The 24,492-nt window shown below is 40.3% G+C and overlaps 2 protein-coding genes across 5 annotated transcripts; one reads left to right on the forward strand and one right to left on the reverse strand.

The window, feature by feature from the left end:
* Nucleotides 1-3,206: 3,206 nt before the first annotated feature.
* On the forward strand, nt 3,207-19,502 carry LOC124633352. Of its 4 annotated transcripts, XM_047168543.1 has the most exons (17): nt 3,207-3,254; nt 3,332-3,421; nt 3,507-3,627; nt 4,188-4,317; nt 4,529-4,840; nt 8,999-9,140; nt 11,513-11,654; nt 12,393-12,524; nt 13,040-13,140; nt 13,760-13,848; nt 14,285-14,397; nt 14,673-14,784; nt 15,391-15,534; nt 16,231-16,337; nt 17,444-17,548; nt 18,075-18,298; nt 18,895-19,502. In XM_047168543.1, coding segments are annotated over exons 2-17 (2,127 nt in total). In that variant the 5' UTR covers nt 3,207-3,254; nt 3,332-3,419; the 3' UTR covers nt 19,046-19,502. The 4 variants fall into 4 exon arrangements, with proteins under 4 accessions (XP_047024499.1, XP_047024500.1, XP_047024502.1 ...); XM_047168544.1 differs by lacking the exon at nt 3,207-3,254 and having other exon boundaries at nt 3,262-3,421; XM_047168546.1 differs by lacking the exon at nt 3,207-3,254 and having other exon boundaries at nt 3,262-3,421; nt 18,090-18,298.
* A 1,443-nt stretch (nt 19,503-20,945) lies between these two features.
* LOC124633343 lies at nt 20,946-23,908 on the reverse strand. The gene has a single exon (XM_047168532.1). It carries the CDS (start codon nt 23,738-23,740, stop codon nt 22,409-22,411), a length of 1,332 nt encoding a protein of 443 aa, XP_047024488.1. The 5' UTR covers nt 23,741-23,908; the 3' UTR covers nt 20,946-22,408.
* Between the last annotated feature and the right edge of the window lie 584 nt (nt 23,909-24,492).

A 24,492-nucleotide genomic window follows, 5' to 3' on the forward strand; every position in this document is an offset into this window, starting at 1 on the left:
AGCACAATGAACGTAGTCTTTCGAAAATGTTTTATACATACAGGTGGCGTATAAACAATGTCTTTTTAATTTCACTAGGAGACCACTTTTAGTTACTCAATAACCATTCAAAACTGCTATCAACATTGTCGGAGGAAGTCTTTCAGTTTACAAAGTAAGGGAATAGTACGAGGCGTCAATCCTCGGAGCGGCGCACACGCCGAGCGAAGACGTGTAAATTATCTCATTGCCTTCGACATTTCTAACCACACCCAGCACAACGAGCGAAAATACAGTTAGCGGTAAACGGCACATAATAAACCACTGCGAACGCCTATGAATTATCAAATAACTCAAAATGCAGAACAGGCGGCAATTTGAGGGTCTCACGACCGCGTCAAACTGTGATATTAACGTAATTTACGACGGCTAACTATACCGGATTGCGCCCCACTAGTGAGCTAATAACAGCTAGGCTATATCAATAAAAGCTATTAGCATCGATCAGGGTAAGTATCTGTCCCAGTGCATTACCTTAAATTGAGTTAAACGCCCCGTTCGTAATAATAGGTGCCGTGGTGCCGCACGACGCCCGACGCCGTACCGGGAGCGACGGCCATCGCCGGCAGATACGCGCTCCATAACGCGATAATGACGACCAAATGCGATATGTCCGACCCTCGCTGTCCAACACGGAAAGTTTTCACTTTAATGTGTTGCGTTCTGTTTTCCAGTTGATAGCTTCGATGCAGTTCGGTTTTATTTAATTTTGGACACATTACCGTTAAACGTTTAAAGCTTCTGATGTTATTATTCTGGAGCCTACAAGATATGGTTTTCGGAGACTTCGAAAACAAAAACGATAGGACAATTTTGTTTGACGTTTTCAAAACCACGTTAACAGTTTTGGATGCAAATTAATAAGTACTGTTTCAGAAGGTTATCAGCATACTTATACCTACTGGTTTTTATCAAGAATATAGGCAATCCCAGTGAACACAGTCATATAGGTACAAACTTTGATTTCTGACACTTACACAAATATTAGACATTTAAATAAAACTACTTTTACGAAGTCTATCGCGGTTATATTAATATTATTTAATCCTGATGTTTCGCATCCTTTACTACGGCATCCATGGTCACAGGCAGACTAAGGTGTTGGTCGTCTTGATATTTTAGGTATTTACAAACAGCTACCGTACATTCAGTTGATTATTGACAATCCGATTGACGCAGAACGAGCTCACTGTATCCTTAGGTCTAGGTTAGGTCCTTAGGTTCGGCTTTGAATTTGATTTAACAGTTTCTATGATGGGGTTCCAAACAGGTGGTACTCTCCAGCCATCTTCTCTTTTGAAATTTGGATGTTTTTTAAGTCAGGAATCGGTTGTGCAAGGTCTTGTAGTCAAATCTAATGTAGTAATGCTGTTGTTTGTCGATTGTGTGTTCAGAAACTGCAGATTTTCTGGAACGGCGGTGTTTGACATTGGCGATGTGTAACCGCGATAAAATCCAAAATTGTGGTTTTATATTTTTACAAACATTGGGGTCAGAAGGGACAAAAGTGGATTTAAGTCAGTAAAAGTCTGACACTCCCTTCCGCTACAGTCACAGCTGCATAAGAAAGAGATATTGGCAGCTTCATTATAGAGTCGGTAAGGAAGATTTGTCAGCGGTCTGTTGGCAGTCAGTCTTAGTCCGGGTAATTAGGTACACACAAATTCATATTATTACAGCAAAACCTCACTACATCATTAGAATATAGTACTTACCAAAATTGCACATAGTGATGAAATATTTCTCCCAGAATAGTACTAATATGTAGCCAAGTAACACCGGTTTCCATTTCCTTTAAAATCTCAAAGATCTGCATTTAAGATAGCAAAGCATGAGATTACCGGCCCTCTCGGAATTAAAATGTCATAATGTAAAATCGATTAGCAATCTAAGCAATCGCTAGACTAATTACGACTCGGGCCAGCAAATTGAACGCACGACATCTTGGCTGATGGCCCACTCCATCATAGCAGCTTTAATTCAAATAAAATTTTATTCAAATATTGAATATGAATATATTAACATCGGGAAGAGTGTGAGGTATAGGTATATTATGATGAAAAGCCTACGGCGAAACGGATAGTCGGGAGCCATTTATATGGCGAAAGGGCAAAGAGACCTTTTTCCAACTGAAAACTTTTTTGAACATAAGTACCTACCTAGGTAATTCAGTGGCATAAACATGAACTTACCTAAACAAATGTCTTATAAAAGGGCATACCTTGAAAATACATCTTTTACATAAAAATTAATGATGATTTTCAATATGTTAGCTAAAGCTTTTTTGGTTAACTAACAAAACGAGAAACTTTTAGCAATCAAGTGCATTCTCTATGGCTGTTTTGAAATTTAGCGCAGACATCTTCATCCCCCCTCCCTCTTCTCCCCGGAATGAAACACCCCAGTAGCGCGGTCCCTTTCACTCTAATTGGTTGCTTGAGCCTCGGAATCCAATTAGTGGTGAGCGGACCGGGGTGCACTGAATTTATTATGTGGATCTTGTTTAGTTTGTTCGCCTTTTTAATTGAAACGTAGTGCGTAACCCGCCCGCTACCCCGTTAATGAATACAACTGCATAAAGAGTTTTCTTTTGCAACTAACAGCGTTATACAGGAAAAGGAATGTCAATGGAATAGAAGTTCAAGAATAAAATCAAACCAAAAGATATTTTTTCCGTTATACCTAAGGTCTTTATTAAAATAAAGAAATTAAAAATTAAAACCTCAACGATGTAGTAGATCTCTAAAAAATACAACTTCAAAAAATTTAAGTTTACTTCCTAAAATTTAACATTTAGATTCTCAATTAATTATATTATTTGAGTACCTACTCAGTGCCTGTAACGTTTGTGAAAACGGTCATCTAACGCCATCTAGAGATGAATAGAACAAACCGAACCAGTTGCGTCATCTGTCATCGAGTAGCGGTTAACTAAACATTCATTATTTCATCACTAGATGCCACTAGTTACGGATTATTTTAAAATCGATTTAAAAATCTGTTTTTAAGCTTATAATTATCTGATAACGGAAATTACAAAACATTTTTTGCATGTAATCAGACAGCAATCTATAAAATAATGGGAATATGAGAACAATGAATGAATGAGAACATTTCTATTTATTATCTGTATCATCCCCACATATTCAATCTGTACCCTCGTTTTATTTGCCTGTCTCGCTCGATTTGTATTTGTATGTCTGTCACACACACGGGTAAGTGTTTTGCATTTTGTTAAAAACTTTGCAAAAGATTGTTTTCATTGTTAAAATGCTTATCTAACCATTTTCAGACTTAGAATTTACTGATTGCAACGTAAAACCATACTGCAAGAATTTAACTAGCTTCAGTTCGGAAGGAGAAAAACGCAGAAACCAAAAATGTAAGTACTTTCAAAACGCCTTTCTAAAACATATTTCGCTTTTCATTAAACTTAATTGTTTTTATTTAAATGCGTCGTTTTGCAGGAGTTTCGTAGATCTTGCAACGCTGACTATGCATCGGCGAAACGAATTGGAAGCTAGGCTGAACATATTTCACGAAAAGTGTGATCGAGCGGTTGAAGACATAAAAAAGTTGAAAACTAAGGTAAATCGTTATTTGTTACTGTTTTTGTGGGTAACTGTAAAATAAACACGGAAGTTGAGTTACTTATTTGTGAAGAAACAATGTGCTATTAACCTAAATTATCTATTTTCAGTTTATTATACATTCTAGAAATTCTGTAAAATTTCAATCAAATAATGTGAACATTTTGGTCTTAAAGTTTTTATTTTGTATGGTTTTCTTTGTAAACCTATAAAAATCCATTACTTTTTAACATGTAGCCTAGTATGATTGTTATTTAGCAATCCTATGCAACTAAGTAGTCTTATTTACAAAATACATTTAGGCATAACTTTTTAAGAACCTACAAGCTTTAATTTTTTTTTTATCTGCCTGAGTACTTGCCACAAACATGAACATTGTAAAAAAATCATGACTTTATTTAACTTGGAGGTAAAAGGTATTTGAAAAACAAACCTTGGTTGGCACATGAATTCCTTATTCCAAACACAGCAACTAGCAATGAAAAACATCAAAGAATCTATTGTGTTCACAAAGGAGTTAACAATAGACATTAAAAACTTTTTCCACCTTTGTTACAGACACAAGGCTTTGTCCTTCAGTTGAACTGTGACCCGGCAGAGCTCAAGGAGCGGTTCCTAAGCTCCATGAAACAGCTAGATGAGTACATGTATCTTATTACGGACTTCAATCTTGCTGTTTCAAAACTTGGTACGCCTTTAAATATTACCTGATTTATTTTTAAAGCAATTATTGATTTGAAAAGTAAGTAACTTAAAAGTAAACTCGAAAGCTCTGGGAATAAAGTTAGCAGTTTTTTTGTTCATCAAAACCATCATACACACAAATTATAAATCTATAAAGTACCTATTTTATTTTTAGTTAAGTAGTTTGTAAATATAGTTGTAATTTATAATTTCAGATGAAGCATCAGTAGACTACACACCAGTTCAGGACACGTTCGCTAAACCGTTGCAGCCATTAGCACCCTTAACCCCCTACAATCTCATGGACGCTCTGAGCGAGCCAGCCCCCTCCACATCAACTGCCTGCTCAAACAATTGCCCTCCAGAGAAACCGAAAAGGGTAAAGACACCGAAAGCTGACCAGACATTGATTGTGTTCTCAAGCTCTTCATCATCTGAAGAAACGGTGTCTCAAGCAAAAATCGCAGTGGCTGCTAAGGAAGTTCAGTGTGAATTGGGAATTGAAATGAGCAATTTTAAAATTGAAGGTAAGCTTTCTAGTTCTAGCTGTGATTAGTATTTATGTAGTGCAATGCATTTTACAACTAGGTACAGTCAACTTGAGGTCAGTGGTAACAGTTTTATAGGAAAATTGTACTTATTACTATTGAGTTAAGGTGCATGACAGTTACCACTGATGTGCAGTCTACTGTACATAATTGAGTTTGCAATACTAGGAGTGGAGTTGGACATTTTACTTGGGTGCAGTTACTGCCGTGTAGCGACGGCTTTAGAATACGTATGTCGCTACCCCTTCTTCCAGTGGGTGTCGTAGAAGTCGACTAATGGAGTAAAGAATGCACCGAACACCAGTGTGAGAGAAGGAAAACTCGGAAAAAAACCCTCTATCAACCCGTCTGGCCAGCGTGATAGCAGTAGGCTAAATACCTTCATGAGCAGCACAAAAAAGCCACGGCCCCTAGTTCCCGGCAGTCCCGCTATTCCCGGTCACGGTGGCGACCGTGGTTACGGTGGGACAGGGGGTGCGAAGAATCTCCGGGTTACGGGAGGCCACCAAACTAAACTGACTCTTGCGACGTACAACGGCCGCACGCTACGGCTTGACTCGCATCTGGCGCAACTCGAAGTGGAACTTGGGAAGATTAGGTGGCACATATTAGGGTTATGTGAAGTTCGAAGAGAGGGGGAGGACACCATAACCCTCGAATCAGGTCACCTAATGTACTTCCGAGAGGGAGACCAACAATCCCAAGGTGGCGTTGGGTTTCTGGTTAAGAACTTGGGAAGATTAGGTGGCACATATTAGGGTTATGTGAAGTTCGAAGAGAGGGGGAGGACACCATAACCCTCGAATCAGGTCACCTAATGTACTTCCGAGAGGGAGACCAACAATCCCAAGGTGGCGTTGGGTTTCTGGTTAATAAGTCCCTAGCTGATAACGTTGTGGAGGTGTCTAGTGTGTCGAACAGGGTAGCGTACCTTATCATAAAGCTCACCGATAGGTATAGCCTCAAGATAGTGCAAGTGTACGCACCGACCTCGACACATTCAGACGATGAAGTGGAGGATATGTTTGATGATATATCAAGGGCCCTCCACTTCACTACAAAGACCCATTACACCGTTGTCATGGGGGACTTTAACGCTAAAGTGGGAGTACAGATTTGCGGCGAATCGGCAGTAGGATCCCATGGATTTGGAAGCAGGAATCATAGGGGGCAAATGCTCGTCAACTTCCTCGAACGCGAGGGGCTCTTTTTGATGAACTCCTTTTTCAAAAAGCGGCCCCAAAGGAAGTGGACGTGGCAAAGCCCCGACACTATGACTAAAAATGAGATTGACTTCATCATGACGAACAAGAAGCACATATTCAGAGACGTCTCCGTGATCAATAGGTTTAATACCGGGAGCGATCACCGACTTGTTCGAGGCTCTCTGAATATCAACTTCAAGGCCGAACGTTTCCGTCTGATGAAGGCCAGGCTCCGACCAACACTGCTCCAAACCATGACAGGATCTGAAACGTTCCAGTCACATTTGGAGAACCGATTTGCCGCCGTGGAAACCACAACAGACGTTAACCAGAACCACGAATATGTGGTTCGGATCCTCAGGGAGGAAGGTTCGAGATTCTGTAACATGCAGCGTAAGGGCAAGAAATCAAAGCTTTCGGAAGAGACATTAGGACTTATGAAGAAACGACGTGAAAACCCGCCTGTCACTTCGTCAGCTAAGCGAGCTCTAAACCAAGAGATCAACAAGCACGTACGACGCGACCTCCGGTGCTCCAATACTCTTGCCATTGAAAGAGCAATTGAGCTGAATCGGGGGTCAAAGGTGTTCGTACAATCTCTTGGAAGAAGCCACTTGACGAAGCTGACCACAGCAAGCGGAGAAGTCGTTTCTTCGGTGCCGGCAGTCCTTTCGGAAGTGGAAAATTTCTATGGCCGGTTATACGCATCGCATGCATCCCGACCTGATCCCGGAAATGAGGATTCTAGAGCCACATTAACACGCCATTTCACCGAAGACCTGCCAGAAGTCAGCAGTGGCGAAATCGAGATCGCTCTGAGACAGCTCAAAAATGGAAAAGCCCCTGGCGAGGATGGCATTACAACAGAGCTACTAAAAGCAGGAGGAAAGCCCGTACTGGGGGAGCTCCAGAAGCTTTTTAATGCCGTCCTGTTTGAAGGGAGAACTCCAGAGGCGTGGAGTAGGAGTGTTGTCGTCCTGTTCTTCAAAAAGGGAGACCAAACCCAGTTGAAGAACTATCGACCCATTTCCCTCCTAAGCCACGTCTATAAGCTGTTCTCAAGAGTGATCACGAACCGACTTGCGCGAAGACTCGACGAATTCCAACCACCGGAGCAGGCTGGGTTTCGGAGCGGATACGGCACCATAGACCACATCCACACAGTGCGGCAGATTATACAGAAGACCGAAGAGTATAATCAGCCCCTGTGTCTAGCATTTGTGGACTATGAGAAGGCCTTTGACTCGGTTGAAATCTGGTCTGTTCTGGAGTCCCTGCAGCGTTGTCAAGTAGATTGGCGATACATCCAAGTGATGAGATGTCTCTACGAAGCCGCTACAATGTCCGTCCAAGTACAGAATCAGCAAACAAGGCCCATACCGTTGCATCGAGGAGTGAGACAAGGGGATGTTATTTCCCCGAAACTGTTCACTAATGCAATGGAGGATATGTTCAAGACGCTGAACTGGAAAGGACGCGGCATCAACATCAATGGCGAACACATCTCTCACTTGCGATTTGCCGACGATATCGTCATCATGGCGGAAACGCTGCAGGACCTACAACAGATGCTGAACGACCTGGCTGAATCTTCTCTACGCATCGGCCTACGGATGAACTTGGACAAAACCAAGGTCATGTTCAATGAACATGTTCTACCGGAACCGATAGCGATACACGGCGCCGTTCTCGAAGTTGTTCGGAAATATGTTTACCTCGGGCAGACATTGCAGTTAGGTAGAAACAACTTTGAGGACGAGGTGAATAGGAGAATTCAGTTGGGTTGGGCTGCATTTGGGAAGCTACGTCGAGTCCTAACATCGTCGATCCCACAGTGCCTAAAGACAAAAGTCTTCAATCAGTGCGTCCTACCTGTCATGACTTACGGAGCCGAAACGTGGACACTGTCGGTGCGGCTGGTTCACAAGTTTAAAGTCGCTCAGCGGGCTATGGAAAGGGCTATGCTCGGCATTTCTCTGAGGGATCGCATCAGAAATGAGGTAATCCGTCAGAGAACCAAGGTCATCGACATAGCCCACCGAATCAGCAAGCTGAAGTGGCAGTGGGCTGGCCATATTAGCCGAAGAACCGATAACCGTTGGGGTAAACGAGTTCTGGAGTGGAGACCACGCCTCGGCAAACGTAGTGTAGGACGTCCTCAGGCACGGTGGAGTGATGACTTGCGCAAGGCGGCTGGCAGGAGCTGGATGCGAGAAGCCGAAAATCGATCTCAGTGGCGTGCACTTGGAGAGGCCTATGTCCAGCAGTGGACTGCGATAGGCTGATGATGATGATGATGATGATGATGCAGTTTGTGAATGTCACCAACAGAATCTTGTAAAAGAACTAAAAAATATCTATTTTATTCTACTTCTTGCCTCTTTATTTGGTTGAGCAGATATTCTCTGCCAATTTGAGAACAGTACAAACTAGTAAAATTTAAAGCTGGTTTCGTAACTACAAACTTAAAGATAAAACCTTGCTTTTACTTCTATAAATGTTTAAAAAGATATTTCATAAAACTCCGATAACTTTCTTCAATATTCAAAGCCTGTTGTAGGGTAGATATGCAAAAAAACATCTTACTTATATTATCTTACTTATATTATAAATGTGAAAGTTGGTGAGAATGTATGGATGACTGGATGTATGTTTGTTATTCAATGACTTAAAAACGGCTGGATCGATTTGATTGAAATTTGGTATGTAGATAGGTGATACCCTGGATAGGCTTTTTATCCACACACTACGCGAGCGAAGCGGCTGGCGGAAGCTAGTTTTTTATAGAAGTACCTAATACCTATAGAAGTAACTTTGTGCGCTCGAATCATTTATGTTAGTTGTAAAAATTGTTTCTCAGTAAGGGAATTATGTAAAATTCTTTATGAGAAATAAAGTTGTTCTTAAACCTAAAAATACTTATTTGTCATAGAATCGCCGGTCGAACCTCTAGAGACCAGCAATTTGCCTGCCCAAGAAGTTCTGGAGACCGACCATGTTTACGAGGCCACCATCATGCATATCGACGGCGCCTTCTTCTGGCTTATCACTGAAAACCCTGGTGAGCTTGAAAGGTAAGTAATAGAAAGATAGGGTTCAGTTAACTTTGTACAACGAGACAGAACAGTCATGTGTGTTTTTAGGGTTCCGTACCCAAAGGGTAAAACGGGACCCTATTGTTTTCGCTCCTCCGTCTGTGTCACCAGGCTGTATCTCACGAACCGTGATAGTTAGAGGGCTGAAATTTTCACAGATGATGTATTTTTTTTGCCGCTATACAACAATAACAACAAATACTGAAAACTAGAATTCAATAAATGTTTTGGGGGGCTTCCATACAACAAACGTATTTTTTTTGTCCGTTTTATAAATAATGGTACGGGCCCTTCGTGCGCGAGTCCGACTCGCACTTGGCCGGTTTTTTTTTTTTTCTCTGCACTCACCGATATCAAAACCTTCACTGTTGGGATTAATAACCCTTGCAGATTTCAACCACCTTATTTAAAATGTGGTCTTAAAAAGTATCGGTTACAATGCTAGGTTTAAACCATAATCTTCAACAATAAATTCACTCACATATACTATGGCGATATGGGGATATTCTATGGCGAATATTTACATTTTCCAGCCCCGGATCTAGGGGGGGGCAAGCCGGGGCCCATGCCCCGGGCGGCAAATTCAGGGGGCGGCAAAATCAGGCGGCTGCCTGATTTTAAATCGTACATCACAGATTACCATAATAGTTACCTACAGGGCCGTCTTAACCTATGGTGCAGGGTGTGCGAATAACCCGGGCGCCTCGGTCTCAGGGGGCGCCACGGGACGCCCCACCACCAGAAAATTTCGATGAAATTACACCCGTTTGATAAGGAAGTTCCATTGTAATGATACACTTATGATACACTTATACACTTGTCATGAGACAAGCAAAGTTTCAAAAAAAGTCGCCTTCGCTATGTTTAATTGATCATTTTGATTATTTTTCATAACATCCTCCAAATAAGTGAAAAAATTCTCGCTCGCTACGCTCGCGGTTAAGTTACCGTTTCTGTACTGTTTTTCTGATGGTTTATTATTTTTACGCACCCAATCAACGAACACAAATAGCACTCGCTCTAATCACGGTTTCTTTTTATTTGTACATGATTCCCAGTTTAATTTGTGAGTCTTCAAACAAATAACTTAAAAAAGTTCGCGCTCGCTGCGCTCGCGGCTACTTGTTGCTTGACAATGTAGGTACTTTTGTGTCGTAGACTCAAAAAATGTAGCGCTCGCGGCTACTTGTTGCATGACAATGTAGGTACTTTTGTGTCGTAGACTCAAAAAATTTCGCGCTCGCTTCGCTCGCGCAATGTTACACAGGCATTGCCTTATTGGCTTCATTAGTCTAATCCGCGCTATCTTACCTTTTATAAGTCAAATGTAGCAAAAAAATATATTTATGGAGTCCTCAAAAACAAAAAAGTTTGCGCTTCCGACTGCTTGCTACTTTACAGCGCTTTTTACCTACTTATTAACTTTTTGTGTACATTAATCTGTCTGTCTCGACTTCATAACTTAAACCTGGCGAACAGTTTGAGCCTACAATGATTTGGACACATTTTTTTAAGTCCTTTACCTACCAAAAAAGTGACTTTCGTTCGAAAATAAACATAAGTACGTAGGTAGGCGGGGCGGCATTTTTCAGTTTTTGCCCCGCCTAAAAAAATTGAAGATCCGGGGCTGACATTTTCTTTTATTTTCTATTATTTTTACGTATTTTATTTTTTCCTTTGTGCTAATCGATATATATTATATAACCAGTATATTAACGTATTCAATTTAATGTGATTAAGTACGACACACTCTGTATAATATACAGATACAAAGATTCATGTTGTTCGCCAATATAATGCATGTGGTGTCAGCCTGTAAGTAATTGTAGCATTTATTTAATTGTTCTTCATTGTTTTTTTTTTTTTTTTATTAATTCACAAAACTGATATACAATCTATCAATTAACTAACAAGCAGTCGATATATCATGTACATGAGATTGATATCTACTCGATGTGAATCCTGCATGCATACTTAAACAGTCTAGTAAAACACTACTTAACTTAACTACTTAACTGATTGTTATTGTTATGTAATAAATAAAATAAAAACATACAATACTGTATAGTTATCGGCACGAATCTTGAGCTCTGACCTACATCTATGCAGAAGTGATTTATTAGCAAAGAAGCAATCCCGAGTGACGGCTATGACGCGATGCACTGCGGGCCAATCACCGCTTTAGCCCGCCCCCGCTCCTCACTTCATACCACAAAAGGGACCTAATAAATTACTTCTGCGCAGGTGAAGGTCAGAGCTCAAGATTCGTGCCGATAACTATACAGCACCCACAGCTAGAGGGACAGTTTATAATATACATACTCTTGTCAAATCTATTTATCACCTTCCAGCTTTATAGAGGACATGACAGCGTTCTACAGAGCGAACCACAAAGACATGACGCTGGATGAGGTGAAAGCGCTCGCCTGCTGCGCCTACTACGACGACGAGAGCGACTGTTACTACCGGGGACTGTTCCTTAAGCTCATTGTGGTATGTCAATCTTTTGTAGACAAGTTTTGATTGCGTATCATTATACAAGAAAGAATTTTATTCACTGCGTAAACTTTGTCAACTTATAGTTAAATAAGTTTTATAGATACGTATATTTTTATTTTGTTCTATTTTAGTACAAAAAAGAATAGTTATTGATAGCGAAAGGTGCTTATTTTGTAACCGATTGTGTGGTCACGCGTCAGCGCTGCTCCATATTTTGTTGATTTTAGGACAGATAAAAAAGGAAAAAAAAAATTCTGATGATGCAGATATGTTCTGTTAATGATTCTGGACCACCAGTTTTTTTTTTGTGCATTGCTTAAACTTCATTCCTGTATAATCTCTAACATGTTATCAACAAATACAGTAGAATTTAAGTGTGATGCTCCTAAACGCAACCAAACATAGATACCTATCAATATTTTTGAAATGTTGAGATACCAAATTGAATAACACCTTTTCACTTGATGTCCTTTTGTGTACCATGTACAATCTAATTACCTAATTTAACATAGTGTCGGTAAAGTTTTTTGCCTACCTCAGTCTGTCAAATTTCTTCAATATACATATTATTAACCTTGTCACTATAGTGGAAGATTCGAAGTTCGATTGATCAAATTCGAAAGATTCCGGAATGCTTGATCTCCATGCGTCTGTACCTAGCTACCGAGTTTCATTAGATCCTATAATAGGTCCTTTTCAAATAAAAAAATCTGAATTTTGATAATATTTCAGGATTCGGAACTAGCAGAGATATTCGTAGTGGACACGGGCGAGCTGCGGGTGGTGCCTGCGGAGTGCGTGCAGCCGCTGTACACGCGCTTCTGTGCCAAGCCGCCCTGTGCTCGCTGCTGCTATCTAGCGGGGGTAACTTATACCAAAAAATAACACAATTTTTATGAAAATTTGAATGAAGTTTGGATATAAAAAATAATACAAAAGTCTGATACACAACAGTATAATCGCACCGGTGCGGCAACAGTTCTGTTGTCGAGCGTTCGACGTACCGACGCCGCACTGTTCCGGCACTGTGCATTTTGTATGAAAAAAGAGGATCATCCGTACGCCGTACGTCTAACGCACCGCTTTGGCACCGCAGGCGATCGTCAAGAAACGCATAAGATGGAAGCGCCCTAAATGTAATGCTATGTGTAAACAATAGTCGGCTAACCAAAAAAAAATTATCACCCATCCAGACCGCGCCAATCGTTGCTTCATTATAGATACGCCACGGGCTATTTATACTATGGTAACTCCACCAAAATATTTTTTATGTTAGGTGGCTTCAGAAGGGCTCCTTTATTTATTTATTTATGTAGCGATAGCTTACTACCAAAATAATAATTTTCACTCAATATAGTTATTTGTGATTTTGTCTGCAGGTAGATCTACTCAGTTACCAGAACAAGACCTTGATGGAGAAGCAGGAGGACTTCATGAAGGAGTACGTCGGCAAACAGTGCACCATTGAAGTAGACGACAAGTTAGTACTTTGTGTCCAACTCATTTTTAGACGTTTTTACTCGTCACCCTTGTGTTCGTATCCAATGATTAGTTATGATAGCAAAGCAATAAATTAACCGAAAGTATAGTTATCGGCATGAATCTTGAGCTCTGACCTTCACCTGCGCAGAAGTAATTTATTGGGTCCCTTTTGTGGTATGATGTGAGGCCCGGGGGCGGCGGTAAAGCGGTGACTGGCCCGCAGTGCATCGCGTCATAGCCGCCACTCGGGATTGGTTCTTTGCTAATAACTTCTGCTTCTGCGCAGATGTAGGTCAGAGCTCAAGATTCGTGCCGATAACTATACTGTATTATTCATGTCGATTGGTACAGTGGACCATCTTTCATTTCCTTTTGCCCATTTGAACCCATTTTAGTGTATAAGCATGACAGACAAACGCAGTATTCCATCTTAAGAATTTCCTTTTTTTATAAACAGAGCGAAGTACATAGAGTAGTCTTTAAACAACCAGTAGAATGCCTCTACTCAGGGACACTACTGAGTCCGCGGGATTTGTTAAATTACTATATTTTCGTTATTGAAATTTATTTTTTTATTTATTATTATTGGAAGTTAAATTCGTTTCTTTTGTTGGCAGCACTTCGGAATCTCTCGGCGTTTACGTGATGTTACCTTCAGGCGAGGTCCTCAACGACATCATAGTTCAACAGGGACTGGCTTTGCCAAGTAAGGCAATTCCTTAACCAGAGATTAATTGAAGACCTTGAATAAGTTGCACAACTTTGAATTCATCCATCCTCCGAGCCTTTTTCCCAACTACGTTCGGGTCGGCTTCCAGTCTAACCGGATGTAGCTAAGTAGCAGTGCTTTACAAGGAGCGACAGCCTATCTGACCCCCTCAACCCAGTTACCCAGGCAACCCAATACCCCTTGGTTAGACTGGTGTCAGAGTTACTGGCTTCTGACTACGTAAAGTATACATAGTACTAACAGTCGTCTCCACCACCTTATCACCTGAACCATAGCCTCAAACCAATAGATCTTAAAGGATTCCGTACACACATACATACATACATGCTGTTTTTGACATTCGCCTATGAATAAAACTGGTGTAGGCTAAGAAAATACATTGTTTTCCCCATAATAATATGCTTTACCTCAGTAGATAAGCCGCAAGAAGAACAGAAAACTGAAGAGCATATCCCGCCACCACTCGAAACTGACTTGGATATAACTAGCTGTCCCGAGTACGAAGACCCCGTGGAAGCAGTCACGGTAAGTAGAAATTATTATTGTTTATTTAACACTTCTTTTTATTATTATTAACTGCCTCGTTGGTCTAATTTAGTGGTTTTCAATCTGAGGGCAAGCCTTACTCGGGGGGTCTCCGGCAAAAAGAAAAAGGTAGGGTCTTAATCTTAACAATGATTGTTTGTACCAAAATAGAACAAATCTTAAACGCAGTCTTTCAACCAAATAATTTCTTCGCTCGTCTGTGGCACAAGGGGGTCGCCAAAAACATATTTTATAAATTATACATTTTTCTACAGGGTTATAGTAATCGAGACGAGGCAGATATCTGCAAACACTATAAGGGAGGTCCAGAGAAAACTTGCTTCAAAGGAAAACGGTGCACCAAGAAGCATATACTCAAACATCCAGGTTGGTAACTAACAAAGTTTGTTTAAATTATAGTCAACAAGTCCTTTTATACAACTCATTACCTAACGAAAAAATTGTCCTTGTAAGCAGTGTGTCGAGTTTGTTCCCGCGAAAGAGTTACCGCGGCTCTGGTACATAAAAGACCTACGACGGAACACGACGGTTTTTAGTCAGATTTATATTAGGCCGGGCCGTGTACGTGGCTCGTACGGGGCACGGATGTGAATCGTTACATACATTTTGTATGAAGCAGTTTATATTACACCGTGCATGATCCGTGGCCTGTCCGGGCCACAAACGACGCTCGTCTTTAGAATTTCGTAAAGTAATATAAATCATGCCTAAGAGTCTGACACTCCCTCACCGCTGCTAACCCATAGCGGGAGGGGTCATTAGATGATTTATGACGTCGTTAAAAAAAGTCTTCCATACATAAATAAATAAATATGGCCTTACTACAAAGTTAAACATCTGTTGAACACTTGTCTAAAAAAAGTGTGGCTACACAGTGAACCTTACTCCAACGTCATCTGTTATTTTTTTAGACAAGTGTTCAACAGACGTTTAAAAGTTTTTGTGGTACGAGGGATAATGTTTGCTCCCCAGACGGCTGGACACTAGACCAGGTGCCAGTGTTCGGCAAGTGCAACACGATGCCGCTGCCGGCGCCGGGCTCGTGGCACAAGGTGCTCGTCACATGCGTCGCTCATTTCGACTTGCTTTACGTACAGTTTTGTACGGAAAAACCAGGTTAGTGATACCTGATGATCTGCATCATCATCATCATCTGCCTTTTTTTTGTTGTCTCTGAGCTGAAAACGCTATTACGCATCCCCTTCCCGTCGGGGGACGGGAGAGGGTATAGGGGTATGTAGGACGGTATACCCACTAAAAAGGCCCAGCGGCACTCCGACCTCGCCTGAGTGGAGGGGGTCTGGGAATCTATGGCATCCAGTCCCCCCACCATCATCATCATCTGCCTAGCTTTTCCTCAACTATGTTGGGGTCGGCTTCCAGTCTGACCAGATGATGCAATGGGAGCATTGGGAAGGAGTGCACGCCTTTATCGATCAAAACCCACCATGCTTCTTCTGGAGCTAATTTATTTTTTCTCATCTAAGATAAATATTCAGATAGATAAATGGGCAACATTAATGTATATCTGTAGCGATCGGTTTCATAGATAGACAAATTACCTCTCATCCGGAAATGACGCGTAACAGGAATGAGAAATGGGAGGATGTAAAAAAATAGGTTAGAAAATTTTATAAAAATAATTATTAATCAAGATATTGACAATAACCAACCCGCATTGAGCAAGCGTGGTGATTAATGCTCAATCCTTCTCCGTGTGAGAGGAGTCCTGAGCCCAGCAGTGGGACGATAAAAAGGCTACCTTATACATAATAAATCAATAGTATAATATGTGTATGTAATATGTTTCAGACGATGAAATCCCCGGCTTCGGCGTAGTACTGCCGCCGGTGACACTGGAGACCATGTCACGTGACATGAACAGCCCAGCCACGCGCATTGCGTACAAACCATTCACGGTAACTTATTGTTACCCTGTTTATTGGAAAACCACCAACTTATAATGATAATCTAATATACTAGCCGTTTTCCCGCGGTCTTACCCGCGTCCCGTGGTAACTACTGCCCGTACCGGGATAAAATATAGCCCATTTACTTGCAGAATATAGCTTTCTAATGGTGAAAGAATATTTAAAATCGGTCCAGTAGTTTTTGAGTTTATCCATTACAACCAAACAAACAAAGTTTTCTTCTTTATAATATTAGTATAGATAATGATAATATTTTCAACTGGAAATGTTGAAAAAAACTCGCAAAAAATATTGGACCTGATGTTTTTCCACAATGGTATACATACATATTTATTTATTTATTTTGGTTCACCAACGATTATTTACACTGATGCGACTAAGATAACATGTAATGTAACTAAATAATAGTGTAACAATCACTTATAGGTAAACTCAGCATGCATTAAAAGAAAAGAAAAGAAAACCACGTTGTACATACTGCACTTAACTTAAAATTAAACTACATATCAATTAAATAACTACCGAATGTTTTTTGCTACAAAAAAAAATATTTTAGTGACCTTTGTTGGATATTGTGTTAAATGACTAGCTTTTGGCTGTAACTTCACTTGGACAACTTATAATATTTCCGTTCTATTGTTCTTAGTATTTATTCTGCTTGCGCTCATTTCGGGAAAGAAGGAAATCCAACAATTTAAAACAGGCCAAGTGCGAGTCGGAATCGCTCACGAAGAGTTCCGTGCCATTATTTAGAAATTAAGCAAAAAATCACGTTTGTGGTATGGGCCCCAAAAATATTTATTTTATTCTAGTTTTCAGTATTTATTGTTATAACGGCAACAAAAATACATCATCTGTGAAAATTTCAACTCTCTAACTATCACGGTTCATGAGATACAGCCTGGTGACAGACGGACGGACGAACGGACAGAGCGAAAACAATAGGGTCCCGTTTTACCTTTTGAGTACGAAACCCTAAAAACTATGACAATCCGACTAGTTGAACGGTAATGAGTGTTCAAAAAACATGTTTTTTTTTGTTTTATATTAAAAGTTTTAAGTACATAAAGATGTAATACAATTGGTGTTATCAGATCGCTCCGGCGCCGGGCGAGTACGTGGCGGCGTTGTACCCGGCCGACAACCTGTGGTACCGCGCCCAGGTGCTGTCCGTTACCCGCTCCGACCAGAACGTAGAGGTACGTCAATAAAATACAATCCCTACTAATATTATAAATGTGAAAGTAACTCTGTCTGTCTGTCTTTTCTTCACGCCTAAACTACTGGTTTGTGTGAAATTTGGTACAGACATAGTTTGAAACTTGAGAAAGGACGTAGGATAGTTTTTATTGCAAAAAAAAAATAAAATTTATTCGGGACCAAAAATCCGGAAGTCACTATTCCACACGAACGAAGTCGCGGGCAAAAGCTAGTACTGCATATTAACGAAATCTACATTCATACAGTATTGCTCCACTTATAGTATATGTATACTTTTGTACTCTCTCTTATTAACACCCTTATGTTCTATCCGTATTATTATACGTATCTATTCGTACTCATCCTTTATGTACTTCCATCTTTATTTACTTTCTTATGTACTCCCCCTTATTTACTCTCTTATGTATTAACCCTAATAGTCTTTCATCTATCTAAATTTAATGTCATGTCAATTTTCAACCATATCGGATGATGCCCACAACCATTTTCGATGGGGGTAAACAGCTGATAACTTCGCAGGTGATGTACATAGACTACGGCACCCGGCTCTGCGTTAGAGAAGACCAGCTCCGCTGCTTGGAGCCTCGTCACATGTTGCTGCCGATGCAGGCGGTGTGCTGCAAGCTGGCCGGCGTGAAGGAGCGGTCTCCCAGCTCCACGCAGTGGGCCAGCGCCAAGCAGACCCTCAGCGATATGGTCATGGACTGCACTCTTGATGCGCATATCATGTGAGTACAGCTCTTGTATAACCCGACGTCGTACCGGAACTCAATTCCTAGCGTTCGGTCAGGTTAGGTTAGGTTATAGTGGTCCTCTGCGGAAGAATTTGGTTTCCCGCGGCCCCGCGCCCACCTGTGAGGACACAGGGGGGTTTTAGCCGGTAAGAGTCCGGCACACCCCTCCGCCTCTCCCCAGGCGGAGGAAGTCTATGAGGATTTCCCCCTCCCAAAAAAAAAAGGCTATAGTGGTCCTACCCACTTATCTACCGCTGATAGTTAAGTTTTTTAGGCAACAATTGACGCATCTTCCATGATGACAAAAAGTTTGGGGTGAACTATAAATGGCTATAATTACTTATAGACTCTCGCCAAACTTAACGGCGACTCGAGCACCGAGCAAGTTACACTGAGAAACCGTACGTGAAATTACGAGCCGCCATTAACTATGGCGAGAATTATGTAACTGCCGTTCTAAACAAAACCCATTTTTTTTAAAGCCAAATAAAGTTTTTTATCACCAGATATTGATACATATCAATACCTTTACGGGTCTGACAGGGTTTTCTTAACATATTTTAATAGTCAATTTTACCCTTATGTTTCAGCTCTCGCGGATACGACGAAATAACAGTAGAATTGTTTGACAAAGAAGGCTACAGCATAGCAGAGCAATTGGCAGCCATTGACATGGTGAAACTCACTGAATACAGCGTGGTTGACGATAGCCACGTCACCACAAAGGTTATAGTGCCTTAAACAAGCACTTACGTGTTACCCTTCCACCTTAGAGAAGGGCGTTACATAGTTTGACTTGTAGAACTATTATGCTGTATTCGAACCAAATAGGCTGTCAGCTGCCGAATGTGTCAAGCTCACTCTCTCAACGTATCGTCAAGATGTGAACGAAAAAGTGAACATATAAATACAATACTGCGTACCGTCCGCTCGCTATCGGCGGCTGACAGTCATTTTGGTTTAAACAACATTACTGCACCGAGCGATTGCAGAAAGAAGTTAGTCCTAACTTTTCTTGCCAATACTTTAAAAAAAGTATTCAGTTGACTAACTGATTTCAAGTCAGCATTTGTACATAAGTTGTACCAAACTGCCTTTTCTTTATTTGTTTTTTTTTTACGGATCTTGAATTAATTTCAGTTGATTAGTTTAAGGGTTCTGTTCAAGTTTGTAAAATTAATTGCTAATTGGAGCAATATGTACAGTCAACTTCAGGTCAGTGGTAACACTTTTATAGGAAAATCGTACTTATTACTATTGAGTTAAGGTGCATGACAGTTACCACTGATGTGCGGTCTACTGTACAAGTATAGACAACGCTCAAAAGTGCCTTGCTGCAAAGTGTAGTTTTTTTTATCAAGTATTTATATTCTGTTATAGATTTCTTTTAATATAAGCTGGCTCGCTGGATTATACAGAAAAGATTAAATCAGCATTTGAGACATATAAAATTGTGTCAGCTTTCGATATTGTGTTAAAAAATATATTTTTAAGTAATTCTTGTCTTGATTTTATGATTGTTAATTCATTCAATCAAGTGAGATTTTTTAAGAGATAAGGTGCTGAGAAATGTGATAGATAATATAAGAAAAGATTGTATGAGCTTGTGTCGGCCACAGCGTACCTAAACTACATTACGTACATATGTATATAATAATATATGAATATAATATTTTTCTTTCAGTAAGCTTACTCGAATGTTAGAATTAAGGAATATGTTGCGATTTTTGTTATTTCCGATGATTATAATTGTGTGCAATAGACAATGTGGCCTGTTTGGGGATCTAGAACGGGATAACTTGTTAAGGGGTCGTCCAGATTAACTTTCTTTAAATCACGCAATTTATGGATGCCTCCTGACAGCAATGAACAAACTGAAGATATTAAGTTTGAGCAAATTCCTATTTTAGTGATATTAATTGTTTAAGTTTAATCAATCATTTTTTTAGCCTGTAAAAAGCTCAAATGACTGTTGTATGATTACAAATAAAGCTTTATACAAAATTATGTTTTTTTTTTATCCCAGAACATTCATTAAGACCCAGTTGCACCATTTAAGATTGCACTACGATTACCAAGGAATAACCAACCGTATACTTGCCGCCGGTTGACCAAATCGGCGATTTAACTACTGAAAATGGTTCGGTTATCGTTAGGGTGCGTCCACATCTGGCGAATGTGCCGCGAATATGCAGCTCGCGAGCCGTTTGCGCCCTGCCCGCGATCAGCGCGCAGGCGGCGCGCGACGCGCTAGCTATTAAATAATTCATATCTTACCCGCTCAATTCGTTTTTGATTACTGGAGGCTAAGCTCGTGTTGTAATGGAGTGGACGGAGGAGAATTGTTTACGCTTAATTGAAACATATAAAAGATATCCAGTATTATGGGATCCTAAACTGTAAATGAACCTAAATTGTAAGGGCGAGAACTAAGTGCGCGCAGATCGCGCGCCGCTCGCGCGCTCTATACGAGCCTTGCATGAGTTGCGCTAAAGAGGCGCACCAAACTGTTGCAGTGACTGCACGCGCGCAGCTCGCGGGCAGGTCGCAAACGGCTCGCGAGCTGCACATTCGCGGCACATTCGCCAGATGTGGACGCACCCTTATATTTAAATAAACCCACCCTAAGAAAAACACAAAGTGCTTTTAATAAGAGTTTTATTATAACGAATCGACGCAAAAGAACCACTCCATAACCCCCGCTTTAAGGCACTTCACTCCGCATAGTTCCTAATACAAATTAAATAATACACACGTCTAATGAAGCAAACATTAATCACAATGAAATAGTTGTTACGTCATAATCAGACGCAAACAGATTCAGGGTGAGATTCTAAGTTATACCTGGATGATTGGTAAACGCACAAAAATATTGAGATTGTATAAAAAAAATATTTATAAGTTCAGTTGGCTCAAAACAAGCCTTACAAAACTGCATTTTTTTAACAATATAAATTTTGAATCGCACTATACCTCAGGGGGTTCCAGTTCAACCTAAATTGGAAACAGATTGTTATATGAAATGTTACTATTTGGTATACAGTCATAATGATAATACTAGGTACCTACTTACAAGACTAGAAATTAATATTGTATGGTATATTTACTTAACGTTACATTTAATATAGTATGATTATAATAAACATTGAACACTCCAGGCGAAAACGATTGTAAAACTACATGCATTAATTAATAAATACTCTTAATTTTATATGAATAATTCTTTGTCAAGGAAAACCAAGATCAGCTGAGTAACCAATGTTGACTAAAGGTCTATATGTATACTGAATTCCAAAATTCACACTTGATTTAATATGTATACCTACATCTCCAACAGAAAATATTCGTCATATCAAGGTCAAGTGATTCATAAATTGGTTTTGAAATAATCAGAATAAACCTGGAAACATTCCTTAGACAATTTACTAGTGGAATATAATGGTATAAATACATGATGAATGACTAGACACCTTATTGCTAGCTGCTCAAGCTACATATACAGCAAGCCAGCATTACATTTGGCAAATCGAAACTGTATATTTCAGCAGAATATATTGTAAAGCATGATGAATATATGGATATAATATCGTAACTTTAAACATCAGTAATAAACAGTTTGGGTAGTTCTGACTCTAAACGAATAACCCTTACGAGGGAAGTCAGGCTCCAGTTATCATAGGGATTAGAGTTCTTTGGTGTATACTCTGGAGCCACAAAGGTACTGTAGTAGGAGATCAGTTCATGCGACTGATCCCCATCTAGGTCAGCTATCATCAATGATTTTTCCTGGTATTCTAAGTCAGGCTGGCACAGTGGAAGTGGTGTTTTGCTTTCAATTGGGCCTCGGACACATATCTGCACTATATCTGTCTGGCTGATATTCACATTGTGGGTCTGCAACTTGTCAAATAACACCAGGACAATCCTCTCAGATATATCATGAACGGTAAAGTTAGTGTATTTAATGAAAGCTGATATTGATGCAACATCTATAGTGGACCGGTAGAACATGTCATTAATGTTCTTTGGACTTTGATTCTGAACATTGTATCTGACTTCATCAATCTTCAGTGCACCCTTTGCCAGGTGTGCACTGTTCCACTGTCATAATTTTAATACAAACCCTCGGATAGAGTTTGCAAAGGCAAATGAGCTGGGCCTCATAGCATAAACATTGTTTGCTGTATACTCCCAACTGACATTAGTTGTGCCATTCCTCTCCAACATCAGCTTTAGATATACTCGGCAAGAATTAGGACATTCTCCTGAATTTTCCACTTTCAACTTTCCTGGACCATTTGTAAAGGTTTCAATGGTGTTACCAATATTCTTTTTCATGCTCAAGTTTACTCTCTTCAGGACTGTAGGTGGAGGCTGTGTATGGTTAATTGGTAGATCCTTCTTCAGCATTTTCTTTAAAACTGTGAATGAGATGAGTCTGACAGCCTCAGTTGTACCATTCTTGCAAATATATGTGACTGTGTCCATCTCTGCTAGAAGTTTAACTGAGAAGCAATCATCTATTGGGATTGGTTCAGCCATAATAATACCTGTTGCACCAGATATCATGAGCAAAGAGTTATGATTTGTGCTAGGATATACAGTGGCAACAGTCAGCAAGTCATTTACTTTATCATCATTCATATCCTTCACCATGACAGGGAAGTCAATAGCCATTATCTTACTCAAGTCTTTGCCTTGCTTGTGGATGTGCCAGTAGTAGGTACCAGACACCGAATCAAGAGCGGCCAGCAGTCCTTCTGTCCCCGACACTATGCAGTCCTTCTGTTTATCCTTGTTCACATCAAGTAGATGACAGTTGATATCAGTTGGTATTCTGCTCTCCCTGGTGAACCAGCCAACCTTCCCAGAGTTCCCCACAATAAGGACCACACCATTCACATTATCACTGCTCGTTTTGGGTTCCAGTCTCATGTGATTGCCGCGATATATGAATATCAAGTTCTTGGTGTTAGGTATCGCGCCGTCGACAACTTGCACGGCACCTGACAGTTCCATTTCGTTATAAGGCAGTTCCCAGCTTGTTGTTCTATCTTGCCATTCATTAGCGGCACAGCTGCCGACCTCTGAGCAAGGAATGCCCCACAGAAATATCACAACGGTGAATATGCACATGAGTATAGAAGCGATGAACGCGCACCGGCGCGGGAAAGACATCTTCGTCGATATATCAGACTGTAGGAAGCTTACGTTGTCCATTGTGCTTTCCACGGTATTAACGTTGGTATTGAACTCGTCCATGTCACTTATGCTGTAGTTTTTGGATGATTGTAGGCCACTATTGAAGTCCAGGTTGTTACAACTATCCGTAGCTTTGATATGCATTGCATTTTCGAGCTTATCGTCCTCGGATTCCGAGTCGGACAGAATTTGTTTCAGCGGTGCATAAAAGCCACCATTCCCATTAGCTGACATGGCGTAGGGCTACAATCACTTCACTTCACATTTTATTTCTTTAAAAATATAGCTTTTTACGAATATTTTGAATACACAAGTTCAATCAATAACAATAACCCAAAAGCACTTTTGCGTTTCGTTACATGTTCATTACCAAACCAAAAAGGGAGGGTGCTTCAGTGAGCTGCGTTTTATTTGTCATTGTCATTTTCTGCGTCTCGTTCGTTTGCTTCGGGTGCGTTCCCGACTCCCATTTATCCTTGTTATTTATTGCTGCTTGGAATTGATTATAATATTTTTAAGAGATGAAATTACCTATCCCAGATGGTTATCTATTTAATAAGGAAGGCACTACAACTACTGGATCACTTTGAGGATCCTTTCCAATAATCCATTTCTATCTGCCCTGAGTTTCGGTTTGCCCTTTGCTTTATTTTTACCAGCCGGTCTTATTCAAATTCACAGACGCTTATAACAAGCTTTGATTATGTGGCTTGTGTCCCTTAGCCTTTTGTAATACCGTCAATCAAGATCGATTAAAAAAGCAACCTAATGTCCTCACTTTCCCCACTTGGAAATCTAACTTAAGCCCTCAAACTCAACAAATAACCATGATTTTATTCTTTGAGGACAGATAACGCAGCACTACTCACTAAGTCCAGGACATGTTACTACTCTGGAAGAGTGTAGCTTTCCAACAGTGAAAGAATTTTTCTTCAAATCGGTGGTTCAGTAGTTTCGCAAACAATGTCTCCTCTTTATCATATTAG

Source organism: Helicoverpa zea, chromosome 9 (genome assembly GCF_022581195.2).
Source record: "Helicoverpa zea isolate HzStark_Cry1AcR chromosome 9, ilHelZeax1.1, whole genome shotgun sequence".
Classification (NCBI taxonomy): Eukaryota; Metazoa; Arthropoda; class Insecta; order Lepidoptera; family Noctuidae; genus Helicoverpa; species Helicoverpa zea.